This window comes from Oncorhynchus mykiss, chromosome 16 (assembly GCF_013265735.2).
Source record: "Oncorhynchus mykiss isolate Arlee chromosome 16, USDA_OmykA_1.1, whole genome shotgun sequence".
NCBI lineage: Eukaryota > Metazoa > Chordata > Actinopteri > Salmoniformes > Salmonidae > Oncorhynchus > Oncorhynchus mykiss.
Window position 1 is genome coordinate 54,793,147 of NC_048580.1, and position 21,481 is coordinate 54,814,627.

Consider the following 21,481-nt stretch of genomic DNA (forward strand, 5'->3'; position numbering starts at 1 on the left):
TAAGAATTCACTCCAGCCATGTAGCACCACACACTGTCTTGTTATGCTCTTTCATTGTCTCTCCTGAATCCTTCTTGTTCACTTACTTTCATTGAAATATGTTTGTCTCTCACTCTTTCTCTCCCTAAACCTGTCTAACCCTTTCTATCTATTCTGTTCTGTTATTTCACATATTCACTTTTCCCCCTCTCTTTCTCTAACTCCATCTATTTGAATGCACTGAAGTCATTCTGAATAACAGCGTCTGTTAACTGGCTAAATTTTTAAGTGTAATCTATTTAGTCTCTCTCTATTTCTTCCCACTCTCTCTCAGGGCACAGTGATAGTGGGGAATGAGATCCATGGGCTGAAAGTGAAACACCTCCATGTGGGCGGAGTCCTGGGCTTGGGGGAGGTGCAGAACGGGATACGGGGCTGCATCCAGGTAAGGGTTCTATCACAATGGCAACTGTATCTTAACCGATGCCCATAATTCTTTCTGGGACTCTTATAGACTTTGTGTGTTAGCATGTACAGTCGTGGCCAAAAGTTTTGAGAATGACACAAATATTAATTTTCACTAAGTCTGCTGCCTCAGTTTGTCTGATGGCAATTTGCATATACTCCAGAATGTTATGAAGAGTGATCAGATGAATTGCAATTAATTGCAAAGTCCCCTTTTTGCCATGCAAATGAACTGAATCCCCAAAAAACATTTCCACTGCATTTCAGCCCTGCCACAAAAGGACCAGCTGATTCTCTCGTTAACACAGGTGTGAATGTTGACGAGGACAAGGCTGGAGATCTCTCTGTCATGCTGATTGAGTTTGAATAACAGACTGGAAGCTTCAAAAGGAGGGTGGTGCTTGGAATCATTGTTCTTCCTCTGTCAATCATGGTTACCTGCAAGGAAACACATGCAGTCATCATTGTTTTGCACAAAAAGGGCTTCACAGGTAAGGATATTGCTGCCAGTAAGATCGCACCAAAATCAACCATTTATCGGATCATCAAGAACTTCAAGGAGAGCGGTTTAATTGTTGTGAAGAAGTTTTCAGGTCGCCCAAGAAAGTCCAGCAAGGGTCACAACCGTCTCCTGAAGTTGATTCAGCTGCGGGATCGGGGCACCACCAGTACAGAGCTTGCTCATGAATGGCAGCAGGCAGGTGTGAGTGCATCTGCACACACAGTGAGGCGAAGACTTTTGGAGGATGGTCTGGTGTCAAGAAGGGCAGCAAAGAAGCCACTTCTCTCCAGGAAAAACATCAGGGACAGACGGATATTCTGCAAAAGGTACAGGGATTGGACTGCTGAGGACGGGGGTAAAGTCATTTTCTCTGATGAATCCCCTTTCCGATTGTTTGGGGCATCCGGAAAAAAGCTTGTCCGGAGAAGACAAGGTGACCGCTACCATCAGTCCTGTGTCATGCCAACAGTAAAGCATCCTGAGACCATTCATGTGTGGGGTTGCTTCTCAGCTAAGGGAGTGGACTCACTCACAATTTTTCCTAAGAACACAGCCATGAATAAAGAATGGTACCAACACATCCTCCGAGAGCAACTTCTCCAAACCATCCAGGAACAGTTTGGTGACGAACAATGCCTTTTCCAGCATGATGGAGCACCTTGCCATAAGGCAAAAGTGATAACTAAGTAGCTCGGGGAACAAAACATCGATATTTTGGGTCCATGGCCAGGAAACTCCCCAGACCTTAATCCCATTGAGAACTTGTGGTCAATCCTCAAGAGGCGGATGGACAAACAAAAACCCACAAATTCTGACAAACTCCAAGCATTGATTATGCAAGAATGGGCTGCCATCAGTCAGGATGTGGCCCAGAAGTTAATTGACAGCATGCCAGGGCGGATTGCAGAGGTCTTGAAAAAGAAGGGTCAACACTGCAAATATTGACTCTGCATCAACTTCATATAATTGTCAAAAAAATCCTTTGACACTTATGAAATGCTTGTAATCATACTTCAGTATTCCATAGTAACATCTGACAAAAATATCTAAAGACACTGAAGCAGCAAACTTTGTGGAAATTAATATTTGTGTCATTCTCAAAACTTTTGGCCACGGCTTTATGCTATGTATGGTATATTGGTCTATGTTCTTATGAGACTGTATTTGACACCTATTTTGTCTATGTTTTAGGGGGTTCGTTTGGGGGTGCGACCAGATGCCATGCCCCTGCCCCGCCCCTCCAGGGCTGTCAAAGTGGAGACGGGCTGTAACGTTGGCAACCCCTGTGTCTCTTCCCCCTGCCCGCCCCACAGCCGCTGTTGTGACAATTGGGAACGCCACACCTGTCTGTGCGAACCAGGTAAGATACTACAAGAGAGAGAATATGTATTTGTGTGTTTGTGAGTCAGCAAATGCGTGTGTGTGTATATGTGCAGGCATTTAGCATTTGCAAAAAGACCTATGTTTACTTCTCTGTTGGCAAATGATACAAAACTATCAGGTGAGGTGACTATAAAGAGAAAGAAAGTTTGAGAGGTGTGATGAAGAAAGAGTGAAAAAAGAAGGAGGAAGCGGTGAGCACCGCGGGGGGAGAGGAAATACAGAGGCTGACATGCTTTCAGCACCATCTACAACAAACACCTCTCCCTATTAGCATAGTGTAGCTGTGCTTCATTACCACGGTGTTGGCTTTCATCAGCACAATGAGCATTACAGTACATACGGAGCTGTCCAATGAGCGTCAGGAGGAGACCAATCAAAGTTTCATAACGCCACTCGGAAGTGCTCTGAATAATTCCCTCTCATCTTTGGCTGTGAGTACTTCAGTGCTGAATTAGCTTAAGGGCTTTCTCACGCACGAGAGAGTTACAGCTCTGTTCACACACTATACACTATACAGGCACACATACTGTACATACACATAGGGCACCGCACGACAGGGCACTGACATGAGGACATCTGCTGTCAGTGTGGTGCTGTGTTTGTTTGTGTTCGCCTGCTTGCTTTTTAGCATGCACAGGATAATTAGCTGCAAGGAAAATGAAATAGGGTTAGTTCTGATAGATTGCAGTTGAATCGACCCAGAGCTCGCAGTCGGCGTTCCAATTCATCCCAAAAGTGATCGATGGGGTTAAGGTCAGGGCTCTGTGCAGGCCAGTCAAGTTCTTCCACACCGATATCAACAAACCATTTCTGTATGGACCTCGCTTTATGCAAGGGGGCATTGTCATGCTGAAACAGGAAAGGGCCTTCACCAAACTGTTGCCAAATATTTGGAAGCATAGAATTGTCTAGAATGTAATTGTATGCTGTAGCATTAAGATTTCCCTCCACTGGAATTAAGGGGCCTAGCCCGAACCATGAAAAACAGCCCCAGACCATTATTCCTCCTCCACCAAACTTTACAGTTGGCATTCGGGCAGGTAGCATTCTCCTGGCATGTGCCAAACCCAGATTCATCCGTCACTGCCAGATGGTGAAGTGTGATTCATCACTCCAGAGAACGCGTTTCCACTGCTCCAGAGTCCAATAGCGGTGAGCTTTACACCACTCCAACCGACGCTTGGCATTGCGCATGGTGATCTTACGCTTGTGTGCGGCTGCTCTGACATGGAAACCCATTTCGTGACGAACAGTTATTGTGCTGACATTGCTTCCAGAAACAGATTGGAACTCAGTAGTGAGTGTTGGACAGACAGTTTTTAAAGGCTACACGCTTCAGCACTCGGCGGTCCCGTTCTGTGAGCTTGTGTGGCCTACCACTTTGCGGCTGAGCCGTTGTTGCTCCAAGACGTTTCCACTTCACAATAACAGCGCTTACAGTTGACATGGGTAGCTCTAGCAGGGCAGAAATTTGACGAACTGACTTGTTGGAAAGGTGGCATCCTATGACGGTGCCACGTTGAAAGTCACTGAGCTCTTCAGTAAGGCCATTCTACTGCTAATGTTTGCCTATTGATATTTTATGATTGTGTGCTCGATTCTACACACCTTGTGGCTGAAATAGCCGAATCCACTAATTTGAAGGGGTGTCCACATACTTTTGTATATATAGTGTATGTTAATTTCCCAACATGCAGCTTGCCACGGCAAGGATGGTGTCATTGTGTGCATTTGTATGCAGTCAAGGCCAACATCTCTGTCTTTGTCAGTTTCCATGGTGAGGGCTATTATGTGTAGGAATCTATAGTGACAGATATCTTTATATTGTAAATGCAAGGACACATTTAATAGGTGCAGGATCCTTTGTGAGGGACTTTTGTAAGAGCTGTTCACAGAAAGAGGTTCACAGCACTCACCTGGTTCTATAGGGAGTTTATTTTCAACTCTGTTCACTAAAGAAAACTATGTGAGAAGAATGCAACAGGAAGCTTTGTTTTTTCTGATGAAAACGGTGTTTGTGAGAAGAGCTCTAGGAGGCTGTAGTTTTATATGGATTTCTTTGATACACAAATATCGTATGTGTGTGGACAGTAGGGCTCTATGGTGTAATGCATAGGTTTTTATAGTGACTAAGGGTTATGTTAAAGTACTTTGTTTTTAATAAAAGGCCATTTCCAATCGAGCCAACATTTGCAGCATTTACCATGAATTGGATCTCCACATACACATTGCCTTTAAAAGCCGCAATTCCAAGAACCTACGATAGGATTGAATAGCGGCATATGTATCTTGTGTGAACAGCTCTATGCTAAAAGCGTTTTTTTGTGTGTAGTATGTATTAATTGCGATACAGTTGAAGTTGGAAGTTTACATACACCTTTGCCAAATACATTTAAACTCAGTTTTTCACAATTCCTGACATTTAATCCTAGTAAAAATTCTCTCTCTTCGGTCAGTTAGGATCACCACTTCATTTTAAGAATGTGAAATGCCAGAATAATAGTAGAGAGAGTGATATAGTTCAGCTTTAATTTCTTTCATCACATTCCCAGTGGGTCAGAGGTTTACATACACTCAATTAGTATTTGGTAGCATTGCCTTTAGATTTTGTAACTTCGGTCAAACGTTTTGGGAAGCCTTCCACAAGCTTCCCACAATAAGTTGGGTGAATTTTGGCCCATTCCTCCTGACAGAGCTGGTGTAAACGAGTCAGGTTTGTAGGCCTCCTTGCTCGCACACGCTTTTTCAATTCTGCCCACAGATTTTCTATAGGATTGAGGTCAGGGATTTGTGATGGCCACTCCAATACCTTGACTTTGTTGTCCTTAAGCCACTTTGCCACAACTGGAAGTATGCCTCGGGTCATTGTCCATTTGGAAAACCCATTTGCAACCCAGCTGACTGATGTCTTGAGATGTTGCTTCAATATATCCACATAGTTTTCCTTTCCTCATGATGCCATCTATTTTGTGAAGTGCACCAGTTCCACCTGCTTCAAAGAACCTCCACAACATGATGCTGCCACCCCAGTGCTTCACTGTTGGGATAGTGTTCTTTGGCTTGCAAGCCTCCCCTTTTTCCTCCAAACATAACGATGGTCATTATGGCCAAACAGTTCTGTTTTTGTTCCATCAGACCAGAGGACATTTCTCCAAAAAGTATGATCTTTATCCCCATGTGCAGTTGCAAACCGTAGTCTGACATTTTTATGGTGGTTTTGGAGCAGTGGCTTCTTCCTTGCTGAGTGGCCTTTCAGGTTATGTCGTTATAGGACTCTTTTTATTGTGGATATAGATACTTTTGTACCGGTTTGCTCCAACATCTTCACAAGGCCTTTCCTGTTGTTCTGGGATTGATTTGCACTTTTCGCACTGAATTACGTTCATCTCTAGGAGACAGAATGTGTCTCCTTCCTCAGCGGTATTACGGCTGCGTGGTCCCATGGTGTTTATACTTGCATACTATTGTTTGTACAGATGAACGTGGTACCTTCAGGCATTTGGAAATTGCTCCCAAGGATGAACTAGACTTGTGGAGGTCTACAGTTTGTCTTGGCTGATTTATTTTGATTTTCCCATGACGTCAAGCAAAGAAGCAAGGTAGGCCTTGAAATACATCCACAGGTACACCTCCAATTGACTCAAATTATGTCAATTAGCCTATCAGAAGCTTCTAAAGCCATGACATCATTTTCTGGAATTTTCCAAGCTGTTTAAAGGCACAGTCAACTTAGTGTTTGTAAACTTCTGACCCACTGGAATTGTAATTATAAGTGAAATAATCTGTCTGTAAACAATTGTTGGAAAAATTACTTGTGTCATGCACAAAGTAGATGTCCTAACCAACTTGCCAAAAGTATAGTTTGTTAACAAGACATTTGTGAGGTGGTTGAAAAACGAGTTTTAATAACTCCAACCTAAGTGTATGTAAACTTACGACTTGCATTTGTTTTAGGTTTCAGTGGACAGTTTTTTTTATTGGTAGTGGCTCCTAATCCGTGACCAGAACTTTTATTTCTGAAGCTCTGTATCTTGAGTTTGCAAATTCTCTGGGAAATTGGAACTTCACTCATTTTCTCATGCCAAAACCGGATTAGATACATACCGGTAGTTAAATGCCTAAAATATTATATTCGCAATGTCACTAAAGAAAAAACAAACAACCAAAATAGCAATAGCCACTACAATGTTGAAACATGATTTTGTCATAAGTTCAGTAACATTTGCTTGATTTTGCAGACCCACAACATCGTGGTGTATCGACATTAGCATGCTAGCGACGCTAGTCAGCATGCTACATGATAATCAGCTTGCGTTAGCTAGCTAGCGTTGGCTTCTTAGCTAGCCAGCTCTTGTAGGTGTAAACCGATGCAACTCTGCTGGCCATGTGGCTAGCTAGATGACCAGCAGTGGTGACAGTGAGGGCGATTCAAGACTTTAATTTATAAGTACCATCATGCAGAAATGGCAAAGAAAATACTGGTTGATGAGCTAACTAAGTCAGCTAGCGTGATAGCTATGACATTTACCAGTGTGCATGCACAAATGCATGACGACACATTGTATCGAAGTCAAGAAGGCATGCAGAATGGACTGCCTCTCTGGAACTGGACTGCCTCGTCTATTTAGCTAGAACAGACTGCTCTCAGTCAGCAGCAGAGGGGTACACAGATGCATAGCTCATACAATTAATTATATTTTGTTCTAGTCAATAACAATACATGTTGCAAAGTATCAATATATATCACTGCATTCCACAATAGTTCGTAAAATCTCTAGTTGTTTTTTTGTCCATAGGAAAGGGGACCCAACATCAAGCTTGTGAAGGGGCAATACACATTATGATAGCTTGTGACAGAGGATGAAAAACCTGGTGACCTCTAGATGTCCTCCTATACCCAGATCAAATGCACTAGAGTTTCATCAGTTCTGTGTGATTCTATAGTTATCTTTATTTTTTATACTCAGCAGGCTTGCTTCAGATCGTTTGTCTTCATGAATGGTTTCATGTAAGCTTGTTTGCATCCCCCATCTGTTTAGCTAGCACAGACTGGAATACGTTCTGGGATACTTTCGATGGCATTGAGGAGTACACCACATCAGTCACTGGCTTCATCAATAAGTGCATTGATGACGTCGTCCCGACAGTGACTGTACGTACACACCCCAACCAGAAGCCATGGATTACAGGCAACATCAGCACTGAGCTAAAGGGTAGAGTTGCCGCTTTCAAGGAGTGAAACTCTAACCCGGACGCTAATAAGAAATCCCGCTATGCCTTCCGACGAACCATCAAACAGGCAAAACGTCAATACAGGACTGAGATTGAATCGTACTACACCGGCTCCGACCCTCGTCGGATGTGGCATGACTTGCAAACTATTACAGACTACAAAGGGACCACAGCCGCGAGCTGCCCAGTGACATGAGCCTACCAGATGAGCTAAATTACTTCTATGCTCGCTTCTAGGCAAGCAACACTGAAGCAAAACCTCTGCAACTGAATCCTGGACTGCCTGACGGGCTGCCCCCAGGTGGTGAGGGTAGGTAACAACACATCTACCACGCTGCTCTTCAACACGGGGGCCCGTCAGGGGTGCGTGCTCAGTCTCCTCCTCTACTCCCTGTTCACTCATGACTGCATGGCCAGGCACGACTGCATGGCCAGGCACGACTCCAACACCATCGTTAAGTTTGCAGACGACACAACAGTGGTAGGTAGACCTGATCACCGACAATGATGAGACAGCCTATAGGGAGGAGGTCAGAGACCTGGCCGTGTGGTGCCAGGATAACAACCTCTCTCTCAATGTGAGCAAGACGAAGGAGATGATCGTGGACTACGTGAAAGGGAGGACTGAGCACACCCCATTCTCATCGATGGGGCTGTAGTGGAGCGGGTTGAGAGCTTCAAGTTCCTTGGTATCCACATCACCAACAAACTATCATGGTCCAAACACACCAAGACATTAGTGAAGAGGGCACGACAAAGGCTATTCCCCATAAGGAGACTGAAAATACTTGACATGGGTCCTCAGATCCTCAAAGTTCTACAGATGCACCATGGAGAGCATCCTGACTGGTTGCATCACTGGCTGGTATGGCAACTGCTTGGCATCCGACCACAAGGCACTACAGAGGGTAGTGCGTATGGCCCAGTACATCACTGGGGCCAAGCTTCCTGCCATCCAGGACCTCTATACCAGGCGGTGTCAGAGGAAGGCCCTACAAATTGTCAGACTCCAGCCACCCTAGTCATAGACTGTTTTCTCTGCTACCGCATGGGAAGTGTTACTGGAGCACCAAGTCTAGGTCCAAAAGGCTTCTTAACAGCTTCTACCCCCAAGCCATAAGACTCCTGAACAGCTCATCAAGTGGCTACCCAGACTATTTGTCCCCCCCCCCCCCCTTTATTTTATGCTCCTGCTACTCTCTGTTTATTATCTATGCATAGTCACTTTAACTCTACCTACATGTACATATTACCTCAATTACCTCAACTAACCGGTGCCCCCGCACATTGACTCTGTACCCTGTATATAGCCTCGCTACTGTTATTTTACTGCTGCTCTTTAATTATGTTATTTTTTACTTATTTTTCTTAAAACTGCATTGTTGGTGATGTTGATTTGATGTTAGTGTAAGAAGGCAGTTCATACAGCAAAGGATGCAGTATTTACATTTCTCCTGGATTGCCATTTATCATTTAGTTAGCCCCACCTCACCCCAGAAATGTGAGTCAGTTTTCTAATCAGTATACAGAGAAAATACATAGATGTATGTGTGCCTAAGAGATCCATAAGTGTTTTCCAAAATGGGTTTATATACAAATCATATGCAATAGACATTTTACACCAGTGCAGCAAGCTAGTGGACTCTATATCAAGTACTGTTGAAATCAATTTGATTATTGGGGATATGATGATACCTAGTGGTGATATGGTTGATTTCTCCCTAACCATAATTTGTATCTCCCCCTCGCAGTTCTGTTTGTTGTGATCTGGTAGGTCACTAAAAACTGTCTCCACTTCTTTCCTGTTCAAGAACTACGAGCCAAATGTCAGAGAAATTGTTGACTAAATAGGCAACGTAGTGAGATATATTTTGTTGTATGCACTTTTTTATGCAATAGCAAGATAATGGCGATGACACATCTAGCTAGATACTTTACAGTTTACAACATGCTCACTCATAGCTATGTGAATTTATGTGTATTGACTATGATTAACTACAGCTAATAAAATATAATTGCAATGAATGAGAGCTGCATCTGTGTATGTGCCGGTGCTTTTGCCTCCCATAGAACAGTCCGTCCTGATTGTAATATTGACAGCACCAGAGGCGGTCTCTACTGTCTTTGACAACACTGGTCCTGCCATACATGCAAAGCTAGCCATGTAGCCAGCAGGGTTGCATCGGTTTCCATTGGACTAGATTAGAGCTTGCTAGCTAGGTAGCTAATGCTGGCTAGCTAGCAAGCTAACACTAGTGTAAAAAAAATATTATTAAAGACATTAACGCAACCATTTCATTTTTTTTTTTTACATTTTATATGTGGAAAGCGTCCGGAGCACATCCCTGAGATGTTTCTGACAGTTTGTGCAGAAATTCTTAGGATGTGCAAACCCACAGTTTCATCAGGGTGGCTGGTCTCAGACAATGTGCACATTTTAGAGTGGCATTTTATTATCCCCAGCACAAGGTGCACCTGTGTAATGATCATGCTGTTTAATCAGGTTCTTGATATGCCACACCTTACAGCTGGATGGATTATCTTGGCAAAGGAGAAATGCTCACTAACAGGGATGTAAACAAATTTGTGCACAACATTTGAGAGAAAGAATATTTTTGTGAGTATGGAACATTTGAGAGAAAGAATATTTTTGTGAGTATGGAACATTTGAGAGAAAGAATATTTTTGTGAGTATGGAACATTTGAGAGAAAGAATATTTTTGTGAGTATGGAACATTTCTGGGATCTTTTATTTCAGCTCATGAAACATGCATTTATATATTTTTAGTATAGAACAGTGAGGGTTAGTTCTAAAAACATTTTATAGCATCGCTAGCATGCTAATGTTGATACACCATAGTCGTGGGTCCATAAAATCAAGCAAATGGTACTGAACTCATGTTTTGACATTGTAGTGGCTATTGCTGTTTTGGTAGTTTTTTTGCTTAGTGACTTTGCAAATATCATATTTTTGCCTTTTATTTAACTAGCTATGTATCTAAGTCCCAAATTCTCTTGAGATACTGTGAGAATTTGCGCACTCACAGATATGAAGCCTCAGAAATAAAAGATCCAGTCACGGATTAGGAGCCACTCCCTTTTTATATCAAATTGTGCATGTGTAATAGGTTCCCATGGTAATGACTATGTTCCTGTGTTAGGTTCCCATGGTAATGACTGTGTACATGTGTAATAGGTTCCCATGGTAATGACTGTGTACATGTGTAATAGGTTCCCATGGTAATGACTGTGTTCCTGTGTTAGGTTCCCATGGTAATGACTGTGTACATGTGTAATAGGTTCCCATGGTAATGACTGTGTACATGTGTAATAGGTTCCCATGGTAATGCCTGTGTACATGTGTTAGGTTCCCATGGTAATGACTGCGTACATGTGTTGTAGGTTCCCATGGTAATGCTTGTGTTCGTGTGTTAGGTTCCCATGGTAATGACTGCGTACATGTGTTGTAGGTTCCCATGGTAATGCTTGTGTTCGTGTGTTAGGTTCCCATAGTAATGACTGTGTACATGTGTTGTAGGTTCCCATTGTAATGACTGCGTACATGTGTTGTAGGTTCCCATGGTAATGACTGTGTGTGTGTTTTGTAGGTTTCTATGGTAAGGGCTGCATAGAAGCGTGCCAGCTGAACCCGTGTGAGAATGATGCCAAGTGCCACAGGAAGCCCAGCTCATCACACGGATACATCTGTGACTGTGGAGACAACCACTATGGCCAGTACTGTCAGCACAGGTCAGTCTATCAACTTTACATCAACTGTAGATCAGCACAGGTCAGTGTGTCAACTATACATCAACTTTAAATACATTAATATTATGAACATACTCTCCATCTGTGACTATGGAAACAGGTCAATAAACACTATAACTATACATCAACTTCAGATGACTGAACCCCAACTATATTACTGAGCCCCAAATGTCTGTGTGTGTTTCTAATGTTAGTAACAGTACATCATAGCAGTACCTGAGATTGGGGTGAGACAGCAGTGTTACAGTGCTCTGCTCTGTCTATCTGTCAATGTGGATTTTGTTGTCCTTGTTTTTCAGCAGATATGCCCTAATCCCCAGGAGAGGATGAGAGTAGATTTAAGTTTCTCTGTGATGATAAAACACAGTGTTTATATGTGACCCAGGTGTCACCCCACCCCAATGTGAAATCCCTCCCAGCTTTAGGTCTCACAGATTTGTCACTTCCTAATTTCCCTTTGATCTAGGTACTGTGGCCTATATAGCAGACAGGGACTGAAATTGAGAGAACTACCACTTTTAACATGTGTGTGTGTGTGGGTGTGTGCGTGCGTGCCTGTGTAGGATTGACCACCAATGTCCACGTGGTTGGTGGGGCTCTCCAGCATGTGGGCCCTGCCACTGTAACACCAGTAAAGGATTCGACCCCGACTGCAACAAGACCAGTGGCCATTGCCATTGCAAGGTGACCTGCCCGCCACAACACACACACACACAAGCGCGCGCGCGCAATCACACATATCTGCAGTAAATACTCTTACCGTTATTCAACTCATATCGCAATCCCAGGCACTGATCCATGCTCTTATATACCTCAGCATCACCCTTACCTACTGTTTTCTAATCCCTGTTTGTGACCCTAATCCTTGATACTGATCCTAACCTGACACTGCTATCAAACAGGCATTGTCTTATGAGGCATTATCAGCAGCTTCACCTTGTAATCTGAGCAACCCCATTACCCTTGACACTCTTAATGCCCACGGACCCCCCTTATCCCTCATACCACCCTCCACACTGTGACCCCATCTTAAATCCTGTTTTAAGGGCAGTACAGAAGCTCAGTTTTCTCACAGTATAGTATTATAGTATTATATTGAGTATTGTAATTTAAATGTTGAATTGTTCTAAAATGAGATTTAGCATACTGGTGTTTCATACCACCCTGCATACCACTGCTGGCTTGCTTCTGAAGCTAAGCAGGGTTGGTCCTGGTCAGTTCCTGGATGGGAGACCAGATGCTGCTGGAAGTGGTGTTGGAGGGCCACTAGGAGGCACTCTTTCCTCTGGACTAAAAAAATATCCTAATGCCCCAGGGCAGTGATTGGGGACACTGCCCTGTGTAGGGTGCTGTCTTTTGGATGGGATGTTAAACAGGTGTCCTGACTCTCTGAGGTCATTAAAGATCCCATGGCACTTATTGTAAGAGTAGGGGTGTTAACCCCGGTGTCCTGGCTAAATTCCCAATCTGGCCCTCAAACCATCACTGTCACTTAATAATCCCCAGTTTACAATTGGCTCATTCATCCCCCTCCTCTCCCCTGGAACTATTCCCCAGGTCGATGCTGCAAATGAGAACGTGTTCTCAGTCAACTTACCTGGTAAAATAACGGATAAAAAAACACATTTCTAAACGCCCACCTGACAATATTTTTGTTGTGTTTGTCTGTCCATGTCTCTGTATGTCTCTCTTTTTCTCTCTAAATCCTTCTCTTTTCTGTCAATCTGTCCGCTTTCATCTTCCCCTCTCTCTTTTTCATGTTGATGTGTGCGCTTTTGTGTATCTGTCTGTGTGCGTCTATGTACATGTATATGCCTGTATATGTGAATGTTTGCGTGTATATATATATATATGTGACTTTGCTATGTCTGTTCTTTGTGTATTTGGATGTGGTTGTCTTTGGTCTGAATGTTATGTCTACATGTGTTTGGGTGTATATCTGTTTCTGTTGTGTCTATATCTCTGTATATGTGTGTCTGTCTCTGTGTACCTATCTCTGTGTATATATCTGTGTGTCAGGAGTTCCACTACCACCTGCGGGGCAGTGACTCCTGCCTGCCCTGTGACTGCTACCCTGTGGGCTCCTTCTCCCGGTCATGTGACCCAGAGAGTGGCCAGTGCCAGTGTCGGGCTGGTGTGATTGGCCGACAGTGCAACATGTGCGACAACCCCTTCGCTGAAGTCACACAGAAGGGCTGCGAAGGTGAGACCGAGGGGATTCCTCTCCTCCTACCTGTGATCTTCTCTTTCTCTTTTCCTCTCATGTCTTCTCTCTCATCTTCTCTGTGCTTCTCTGATTCACTCATTTTCCTGCTGTAAGACTCTTTCTCTCTCAAAAACATCTCCTCCTTGTCAAACCTCTCTCCTCTCAAACTAGTATGAGATTTTCATTGCCTTTATACACAGGTTTTATTTTGATTCATACAGTCTTTTCCCCTGTTTCTCTCTCTCTCTGTTAGTCATCTATGACGGCTGTCCTAAGACCATCACCCTGGGTATCTGGTGGCCCAGGACGAAGTTCAACCTGCCAGCAGCCGTGTCCTGTCCTAAAGGATCCGTGGGTCAGTCCCTCAACACTCTACACTTTCTCTATAGTTATATGAACCGTAACTCAGTAAAGTCTTTGACATTGTTGCATTTATATTTTTGTTCAGTATACTGTATATTTCCTGAATCTTCCACAGAAGGAAAGATGATAACATCTCCCATTAGAAGACTCATGATCTATACTGACTATAGGCAGATAAACGCCCCATTCCTTTGAAACCTAGTATCTGTGTTTGATTGTATCCCCTGTGCTGCTTTTTACTGTTGTGGATGTGTTATACATTATATTAGTGTCTGTGTCTGTTCTCTCCAGGTGCTGCTATCAGACACTGTGATGTGGAGAGGGGCTGGCTGGAGCCAGATCTCTACAACTGTACCTCTCCTCCCTTTGTGGAGCTCAATGCAGCAGTAAGAATACCCATTGCTCATACTAGTTGGAACTGTAAAATACGGAATGGTGTCTAACATAGTGTGTGTGTGTGTGCATAGCTGGAGTCGGTTGAGCGGAACGAGACAGAGCTCAGCACCATCATGGAGAAGAAACTGGCCCACCAGCTCCGTGATGTCACAGAGGCCACGCCTCGTCTCTATGGAAATGACCTCCAGATTGCCGAGCGGCTACTGTCCCGCCTGTTGACCTTCGAGAGTCTGCAGACGGGCTTCGGCCTGACTGCCACCCAGGACGCACACTTCAACGAGGTGAGGGTTGCCTGGCAACATGCTCGTAAAACCTTTTAGTGGAGTTTGGAAAATGTAGTCACTGTTTTATTAGATTGTGCGTAGGAACTGAATCTCCCTCTCCCCCTCCGTCTCCAGAATGTTCTGCAGGGCTGCAGTGCGGTGCTGGGTCCAGGCAGTGCAAGTTTATGGAGGGCCCAGATCCAGGCCCAGGGAGGGGCAGGAGGGCTGGCTGATCTGCTGGAACAGTATGCCCAGACCCTGGCCCAGAACATGAAGCTCACCTACCTGAACCCCGTGGCTCTGGTCACCCCCAACATCGGTGAGCTTTATTTGGTCAAGTAGTCGATCCATGCAAGTGCTTAGCCCTAGTCCTTTTCCTGTGTAAAAACAAAGGAGAGAACCCTGTTCACAGCAGTACATGTAGAGATCCAGGCAGGAATATATAAATATCAAAAACAAGTGTAAAAACCACACACTGATGACAGACGACCGACCTTGACTTTAATACTTGTTTTATTGCTGAGTAGTGAACAACAACATTGTTCATCAGGTTATTTTTGTTATGTTGTGTGGTATAACCTGGAGTCATGGACTGTGTGTATGCTCGTGTTTCAGTGATGAACCTGGACCGTGTTGAGAACCACACCCACGTGCGCAGACGTTTCCCTCGCTACCACAGCCCTCTGTTCCGCGGCCAGGCTCTCTGGGACCCCCACACACATGTGGTGTTGCCCCCTGCTGCTCTGGTGCCACAACGACACCAACGTAAGGAGAACACACACATACACCACAGCCACTGAAACACACAAGCACACATACTGTACACACACACACAAGCACACATACTGTACACACACACAAGCACACATACTGTACACACACACACACAAGCACAGATACTGTACACACACACACAAGCACACATACTGTACACACAAGCACACATACTGTACACACACACACACACACACACATGCGCCTACCTACCTTATGCCACTTCTCTTATGCCTTGTGCATTTTCCAGTTTCAGCTTCACAGAACACAGCTCCTGCCCCTGTCAGTACGTTGGCCAATCAGACGGAAGACTATGCTGCAGCCAGGCATTCTGTTTCGCTACTGGAGCCGCCTGTCACCATTGTCATCATGTTGATCTATCGTAGCCTTGGAGCAGCACTCCCCCCCAAGTACCACACTGACCGACGAGGAGTCAGGTGTGTGTGTACTGTATGTGCCTGCCCTCCAGTGTCTGTCTCTCTCATGACATCTGGTTTACCAGGAGTGTGTATTTGTGACTGTTTATTTATGTTTTCATTGGACTTTTCAAAGCACAGCATTGGAATTGTGCCAAAAGTATTGTGTGTTTGGTGAATCATAAAACAGTGTTTGGGCTATTAAGTCTGTCCTACTAAATCAAATGATCTCTCTCCCTCACCCCTCTCTCCTCTGTCACTCCTCCTCTCCGTTAGACTCCCCAGACATCCAGTGATGAACTCTCCAGTGGTCAGTGTGTCCATCTACAACAACCAGACGTTTGTCGGGGGTCCGCTGGACTCGCCCCTGCTGCTGGAGTTCCGCCTGCTGGAGACCACCAACCGCAGCAAGCCCCTGTGTGTCCAGTGGAACCACAGCAGCCCGTGAGAAGAGCTTTACATGACTTGAGGGGGGCTTGTGCTCTATGGGAAATAGATACTGTCAGCTGGGAGTTGTAGTGTGTTTGATGCCGTTATCTTTCTCTCACTCAACCCATCTCTTTTCTTCATCCTGACTTTCTCCCACCCACCTTTTCTCTCCCCCTATCCGCTCCTTCTCTCTCTCACTCTGACGCTCTCTCTCTGTCTCTCTCACCCCACCCCTCTCTCTCTACAGGTTGGAGGTGGGAGGTTGCTGGACAGTGAGGGACTGCATCGTAGTATACAGGAACACATCCCACGTGCGTTGCCAGTGTCAGAGGCTGGGCACCTTTGGTGTCCTGATGGACAGCTCCCAGAGAGAACAGCTGGAGGGGGATCTGGAGACCCTGGCCCTGGTCACCTACTTCTCCCTGTCTGTGTCCATGCTGGCCCTGCTGCTGACCGTCCTAGTGCTGTCCTGCCTCCGAGGCCTCAAGTCCAACACCCGCTCCATCCACTCCAACATGGCCGCCGCCATGCTGCTCTCTGAGCTCGTCTTCCTGCTCGGCATCAACCAGACCGAGCAGCAGGTATGTGTGGGTGGGTGGGTTACGTGTGCGTGTGGGGGGGGCTATGTGTATTTATGTGCATGGGTGTGTGTGCACCCAGCCAAGGTGGCACAGTATGCATTGGTATGTTCAACAACTGTTCCAACTGTGTTCCAACTGTGTATCGTATGTGTATCGTATGTACAGTAACAGTTATATCATTGTCTTCAATGACCTTTAATATCCCATTTATTATTTTTAACTAGCTAATCTACACAGTTTGGATAATTTCCAGTCAAACTGACTGAAAGGTTTTCTGTTTGAGTGGGTGGACAAAATGTCTGGCTGGGTGCACACTGCCTTGGTGTTCATTGGTGTTTTGCACTGTGATGCTGACAGTATAACACCAGGTTTCATACTTTCTCTCTCCCAGTAAATGGTTTCTAACTGGTCTGAAAGCCAAAGGCCTTAAACAAATTTTGGCCAAACTCACCAATAGAAGCCCAATGGGCAAATAGTCACTGAACTCGTCTACAGACCCATATGAATACATTGAAAGTTGTCATAACATAATCTCTATACATGACTCTGACTGTCTTCTCTCTCTGTTAGTTCCTGTGTACAGTGGTGGCCATCCTGCTGCACTATTTGTTCATGGCCACGTTTGCCTGGCTGTTTGTGGAGGGGCTCCATATCTACCGCATGCAGACAGAGGCACGCAACATCAACTACGGAGCCATGAGGTTCTACTATGCCATCGGATGGGGCGTGCCTGCCATCATCACAGGTACACACACACACACTCACACACACACACACACACACACACACATACACACACACGCAGTTCCCTACAGAGACCTGTTTTAGAATGGATTTCACGGATACCAGTAAGAACACAAAGTGAAACACACATCTTACTCTCTGTGTTCAGGTTTGGCGGTAGGGCTGGATCCTGAGGGCTATGGAAACCCAGACTTCTGCTGGATCTCCATATATGACAAACTCATCTGGAGCTTCGCTGGACCCATCGCTATCGTCATCCTGGTACTGTCTCCCTCTCACTCTGTGTCAGTCACTTTGTTTGTCTCTATACCTCTAGTTCTGTGTCAGTCACTTTGTTTGCCTCTATACCTCTAGTTCTGTGTCAGTCACTTTGTTTGCCTCTATACCTCTAGTTCTGTGTCAGTCACTTAGTTTGCCTCTATACCTCTAGTTCTGTGTCAGTCACTTAGTTTGCCTCTATACCTCTAGTTCTGTGTCAGTCACTTTGTTTGCCTCTATACCTCTAGTTCTGTGTCAGTCACTTTGTTTGCCTCTATACCTCTAGGTCTGTGTCAGTCACTTTGTTTGCCTCTATACCTCTAGTTCTGTGTCAGTCACTTTGTTTGTCTCTATACCTCTAGTTCTGTGTCAGTCACTTTGTTTGCCTCTATACCTCTAGTTCTGTGTCAGTCACTTTGTTTGCCTCTATACCTCTAGTTCTGTGTCAGTCACTTTGTTTGCCTCTATACCTCTAGGTCTGTGTCAGTCACTTTGTTTGCCTCTATACCTCTAGGTCTGTGTCAGTCACTTTGTTTGCCTCTATACCTCTAGTTCTGTGTCAGTCACTTTGTTTGCCTCTATACCTCTAGTTCTGTGTCAGTCACTTTGTTTGCCTCTATACCTCTATACCTCTATACCTCTAGTTCTGTGTCAGTCACTTTGTTTGCCTCTATACCCCTAGTTCTGTGTCAGTCACTTTGTTTGCCTCTATACCTCTAGTTCTGTGTCAGTCACTTTGTTTGCCTCTATACCTCTATACCTCTATACCTCTAGTTCTGTGTCAGTCACTTTGTTTGTCTCTATACCTCTAGTTCTGTGTCAGTCACTTTGTTTGCCTCTATACCTCTATACCTCTAGTTCTGTGTCAGTCACTTTGTTTGCCTCTATACCTCTAGTTCTGTGTCAGTCACTTTGTTTGTCTCTATACCTCTAGTTCTGTGTCAGTCACTTTGTTTGCCTCTATACCTCTATACCTCTATACCTCTAGTTCTGTGTCAGTCACTTTGTTTGCCTCTATACCTCTAGTTCTGTGTCAGTCACTTTGTTTGCCTCTATACCTCTAGTTCTGTGTCAGTCACTTTGTTTGCCTCTATACCTCTAGTTCTGTGTCAGTCACTTTGTTTGCCTCTATACCTCTAGTTCTGTGTCAGTCACTTAGTTTGCCTCTATACCTCTAGGTCTGTGTCAGTCACTTTGTTTGCCTCTATACCTCTAGTTCTGTGTCAGTCACTTTGTTTGCCTCTATACCTCTAGTTCTGTGTCAGTCACTTTGTTTGCCTCTATACCTCTAGTTCTGTGTCAGTCACTTAGTTTGCCTCTATACCTCTAGGTCTGTGTCAGTCACTTTGTTTGCCTCTATACCTCTATACCTCTATACCTCTAGTTCTGTGTCAGTCACTTTGTTTGCCTCTATACCTCTAGTTCTGTGTCAGTCACTTTGTTTGCCTCTATACCTCTAGTTCTGTGTCAGTCACTTTGTTTGCCTCTATAACTCTAGTTCTGTGTCAGTCACTTTGTTTGCCTCTATACCTCTAGTTCTGTCAGTCACTTTGTTTGCCTCTATACCTCTAGTTCTGTGTCAGTCACTTTGTTTGCCTCTATACCTCTAGTTCTGTGTCAGTCACTTTGTTTGCCTCTATACCTCTAGTTATGTGTCAGTCACTTTGTTTGCCTCTATACCTCTAGGTCTGTGTCAGTCACTTTGTTTGCCTCTATACCTCTAGGTCTGTGTCAGTCACTTTGTTTGTCTCTATACCTCTAGTTCTGTGTCAGTCACTTTGTTTGCCTCTATACCTCTAGTTCTGTGTCAGTCACTTTGTTTGCCTCTATACCTCTAGGTCTGTGTCAGTCACTTTGTTTGTCTCTATACCTCTAGTTCTGTGTCAGTCACTTTGTTTGCCTCTATACCTCTATACCTCTATACCTCTAGTTCTGTGTCAGTCACTTTGTTTGCCTCTATACCTCTAGTTCTGTGTCAGTCACTTTGTTTGCCTCTATACCTCTAGTTCTGTGTCAGTCACTTAGTTTGCCTCTATACCTCTAGTTCTGTCAGTCACTTTGTTTGCCTCTATACCTCTAGTTCTGTGTCAGTCACTTAGTTTGCCTCTATACCTCTAGTTCTGTGTCAGTCACTTTGTTTGCCTCTATACCTCAAGTTCTGTGTCAGTCACTTAGTTTGCCTCTATACCTCTAGTTCTGTCAGTCACTTTGTTTGTCTCTATACCTCTAGTTCTGTGTCAGTCACTTTGTTTGCCTCTATACCTCTAGTTCTGTGTCAGTCACTTAGTTTGCCTCTATACCTCTAGTTCTGTCAGTCACTTTGTTTGTCTCTATACCTCTAGTTCTGTGTCAGTCACTTAGTTTGCCTCTATACCTCTAGTTCTGTGTCAGTCACTTTGTTTGTCTCTATACCTCTAGTTCTGTGTCAGTCACTTTGTTTGCCTCTATACCTCTAGTTCTGTGTCAGTCACTTAGTTTGCCTCTATACCTCTAGTTCTGTGTCAGTCACTTTGTTTGCCTCTATACCTCTAGTTCTGTGTCAGTCACTTTGTTTGCCTCTATACCTCTAGGTCTGTGTCAGTCACTTTGTTTGCCTCTATACCTCTAGTTCTGTGTCAGTCACTTAGTTTGCCTCTATACCTCTAGTTCTGTGTCAGTCACTTTGTTTGCCTCTATAGCTCTGTAGTTCTAGTTTGAGCTAGTCTCATGTCTGTCTCATTGCTGTCTCATTTTTGCAGATGAATGGTGGGATGTTTCTGCTTGTGGCTCGCATGTCCTGCAACCCCTCCCAGAAAGAGACCAAGAAACTACCTGTCATGTGAGTATACCAGAGAGGTTGAACTTATTACATATAAATGGCTGGGTTCTGCTGAATACAATTCTATTGCAGTAATACAGTAAAGCTTTGAATCCAGCCATTAAAGCTTTTTTGATAAAGAACCTCTCTGTCTCTCTCACTGTTTGACAAGCTCTCTCTCTCTTTTTCTCTCTGTTCTTTTCCTTTTCCTTCTGTCTCTCCAGAGCCACTATACGCGGTGCCATCCTCCTGCTGCTCCTGGTCACCTCTACCTGGTTCTTTGGGCTGATGGCTGTCAACAACAGCATTCTGGCCTTCCACTATATCTTCATTGTACTATGCTTACTGCAGGTACTGACCCTGTCTGGTGTGTGTGTGTGTTATTAGACTGTGTGAGTTGCTTTATAGTCCTGGGGAGTACTTGGTGGTGTGTTAATGTATACATTCCCCTCCTCCCAGGGTCTTGCTATGTTCCTGGTATTCACGGTGCTGAACGCGGAGGTGCAGGAGGTCTGGAAGTTGTCATGTCTGGGCAAGAAGAGCCCCGACGAGGACGCACCTAGAGCCCCACAGATCCCTGTGAGCATGCCCCCCCCACACACACACACACAGCCCACTACACCAACAAGGATCCCATCTACCCACCCATCCACTGTACATCATCTGGCCCCATTCTACCACACACATCACCCCCCCCCCCCCCCCCCAATCCAAAACAGCACACCCTGGTCTTCCCTTATCATGATTCCCTCAGGGCTCTTCACTTGGCCCACATTCCACAATGCACTGTGCTTAGCCTGCTGTCTTTACAATTGTTCTCTACCACTGACTCATCTGGGGAATGATTGTTGCTGTTTGCTCTGACTAATTCATACTCCACTAGCGCAGTATGACCAAGAATGTTGATGTGTGCTCTAGTCCTGAA

The 21,481-nt window shown here is 44.6% G+C and overlaps 1 protein-coding gene across 1 annotated transcript in view; it reads left to right on the forward strand.

The window, feature by feature from the left end:
* LOC110492320 (cadherin EGF LAG seven-pass G-type receptor 3) overlaps positions 1-21,481 on the forward strand; it is a 51,509-nt gene that overhangs the window by 24,131 nt on the left and 5,897 nt on the right. Inside the window, exons 12-29 of the mRNA XM_036947316.1 lie at positions 314-424; positions 2,138-2,306; positions 11,170-11,311; positions 11,893-12,013; positions 13,349-13,532; positions 13,789-13,890; positions 14,190-14,284; positions 14,366-14,575; positions 14,693-14,876; positions 15,173-15,322; positions 15,582-15,768; positions 16,024-16,191; positions 16,424-16,757; positions 17,328-17,502; positions 17,650-17,762; positions 20,498-20,577; positions 20,781-20,907; positions 21,016-21,135. Coding sequence (XP_036803211.1) covers positions 314-424; positions 2,138-2,306; positions 11,170-11,311; positions 11,893-12,013; positions 13,349-13,532; positions 13,789-13,890; positions 14,190-14,284; positions 14,366-14,575; positions 14,693-14,876; positions 15,173-15,322; positions 15,582-15,768; positions 16,024-16,191; positions 16,424-16,757; positions 17,328-17,502; positions 17,650-17,762; positions 20,498-20,577; positions 20,781-20,907; positions 21,016-21,135 — 2,772 coding nt within the window. The remainder of the gene's footprint in view (positions 1-313; positions 425-2,137; positions 2,307-11,169; positions 11,312-11,892; positions 12,014-13,348; positions 13,533-13,788; positions 13,891-14,189; positions 14,285-14,365; positions 14,576-14,692; positions 14,877-15,172; positions 15,323-15,581; positions 15,769-16,023; positions 16,192-16,423; positions 16,758-17,327; positions 17,503-17,649; positions 17,763-20,497; positions 20,578-20,780; positions 20,908-21,015; positions 21,136-21,481) is intronic.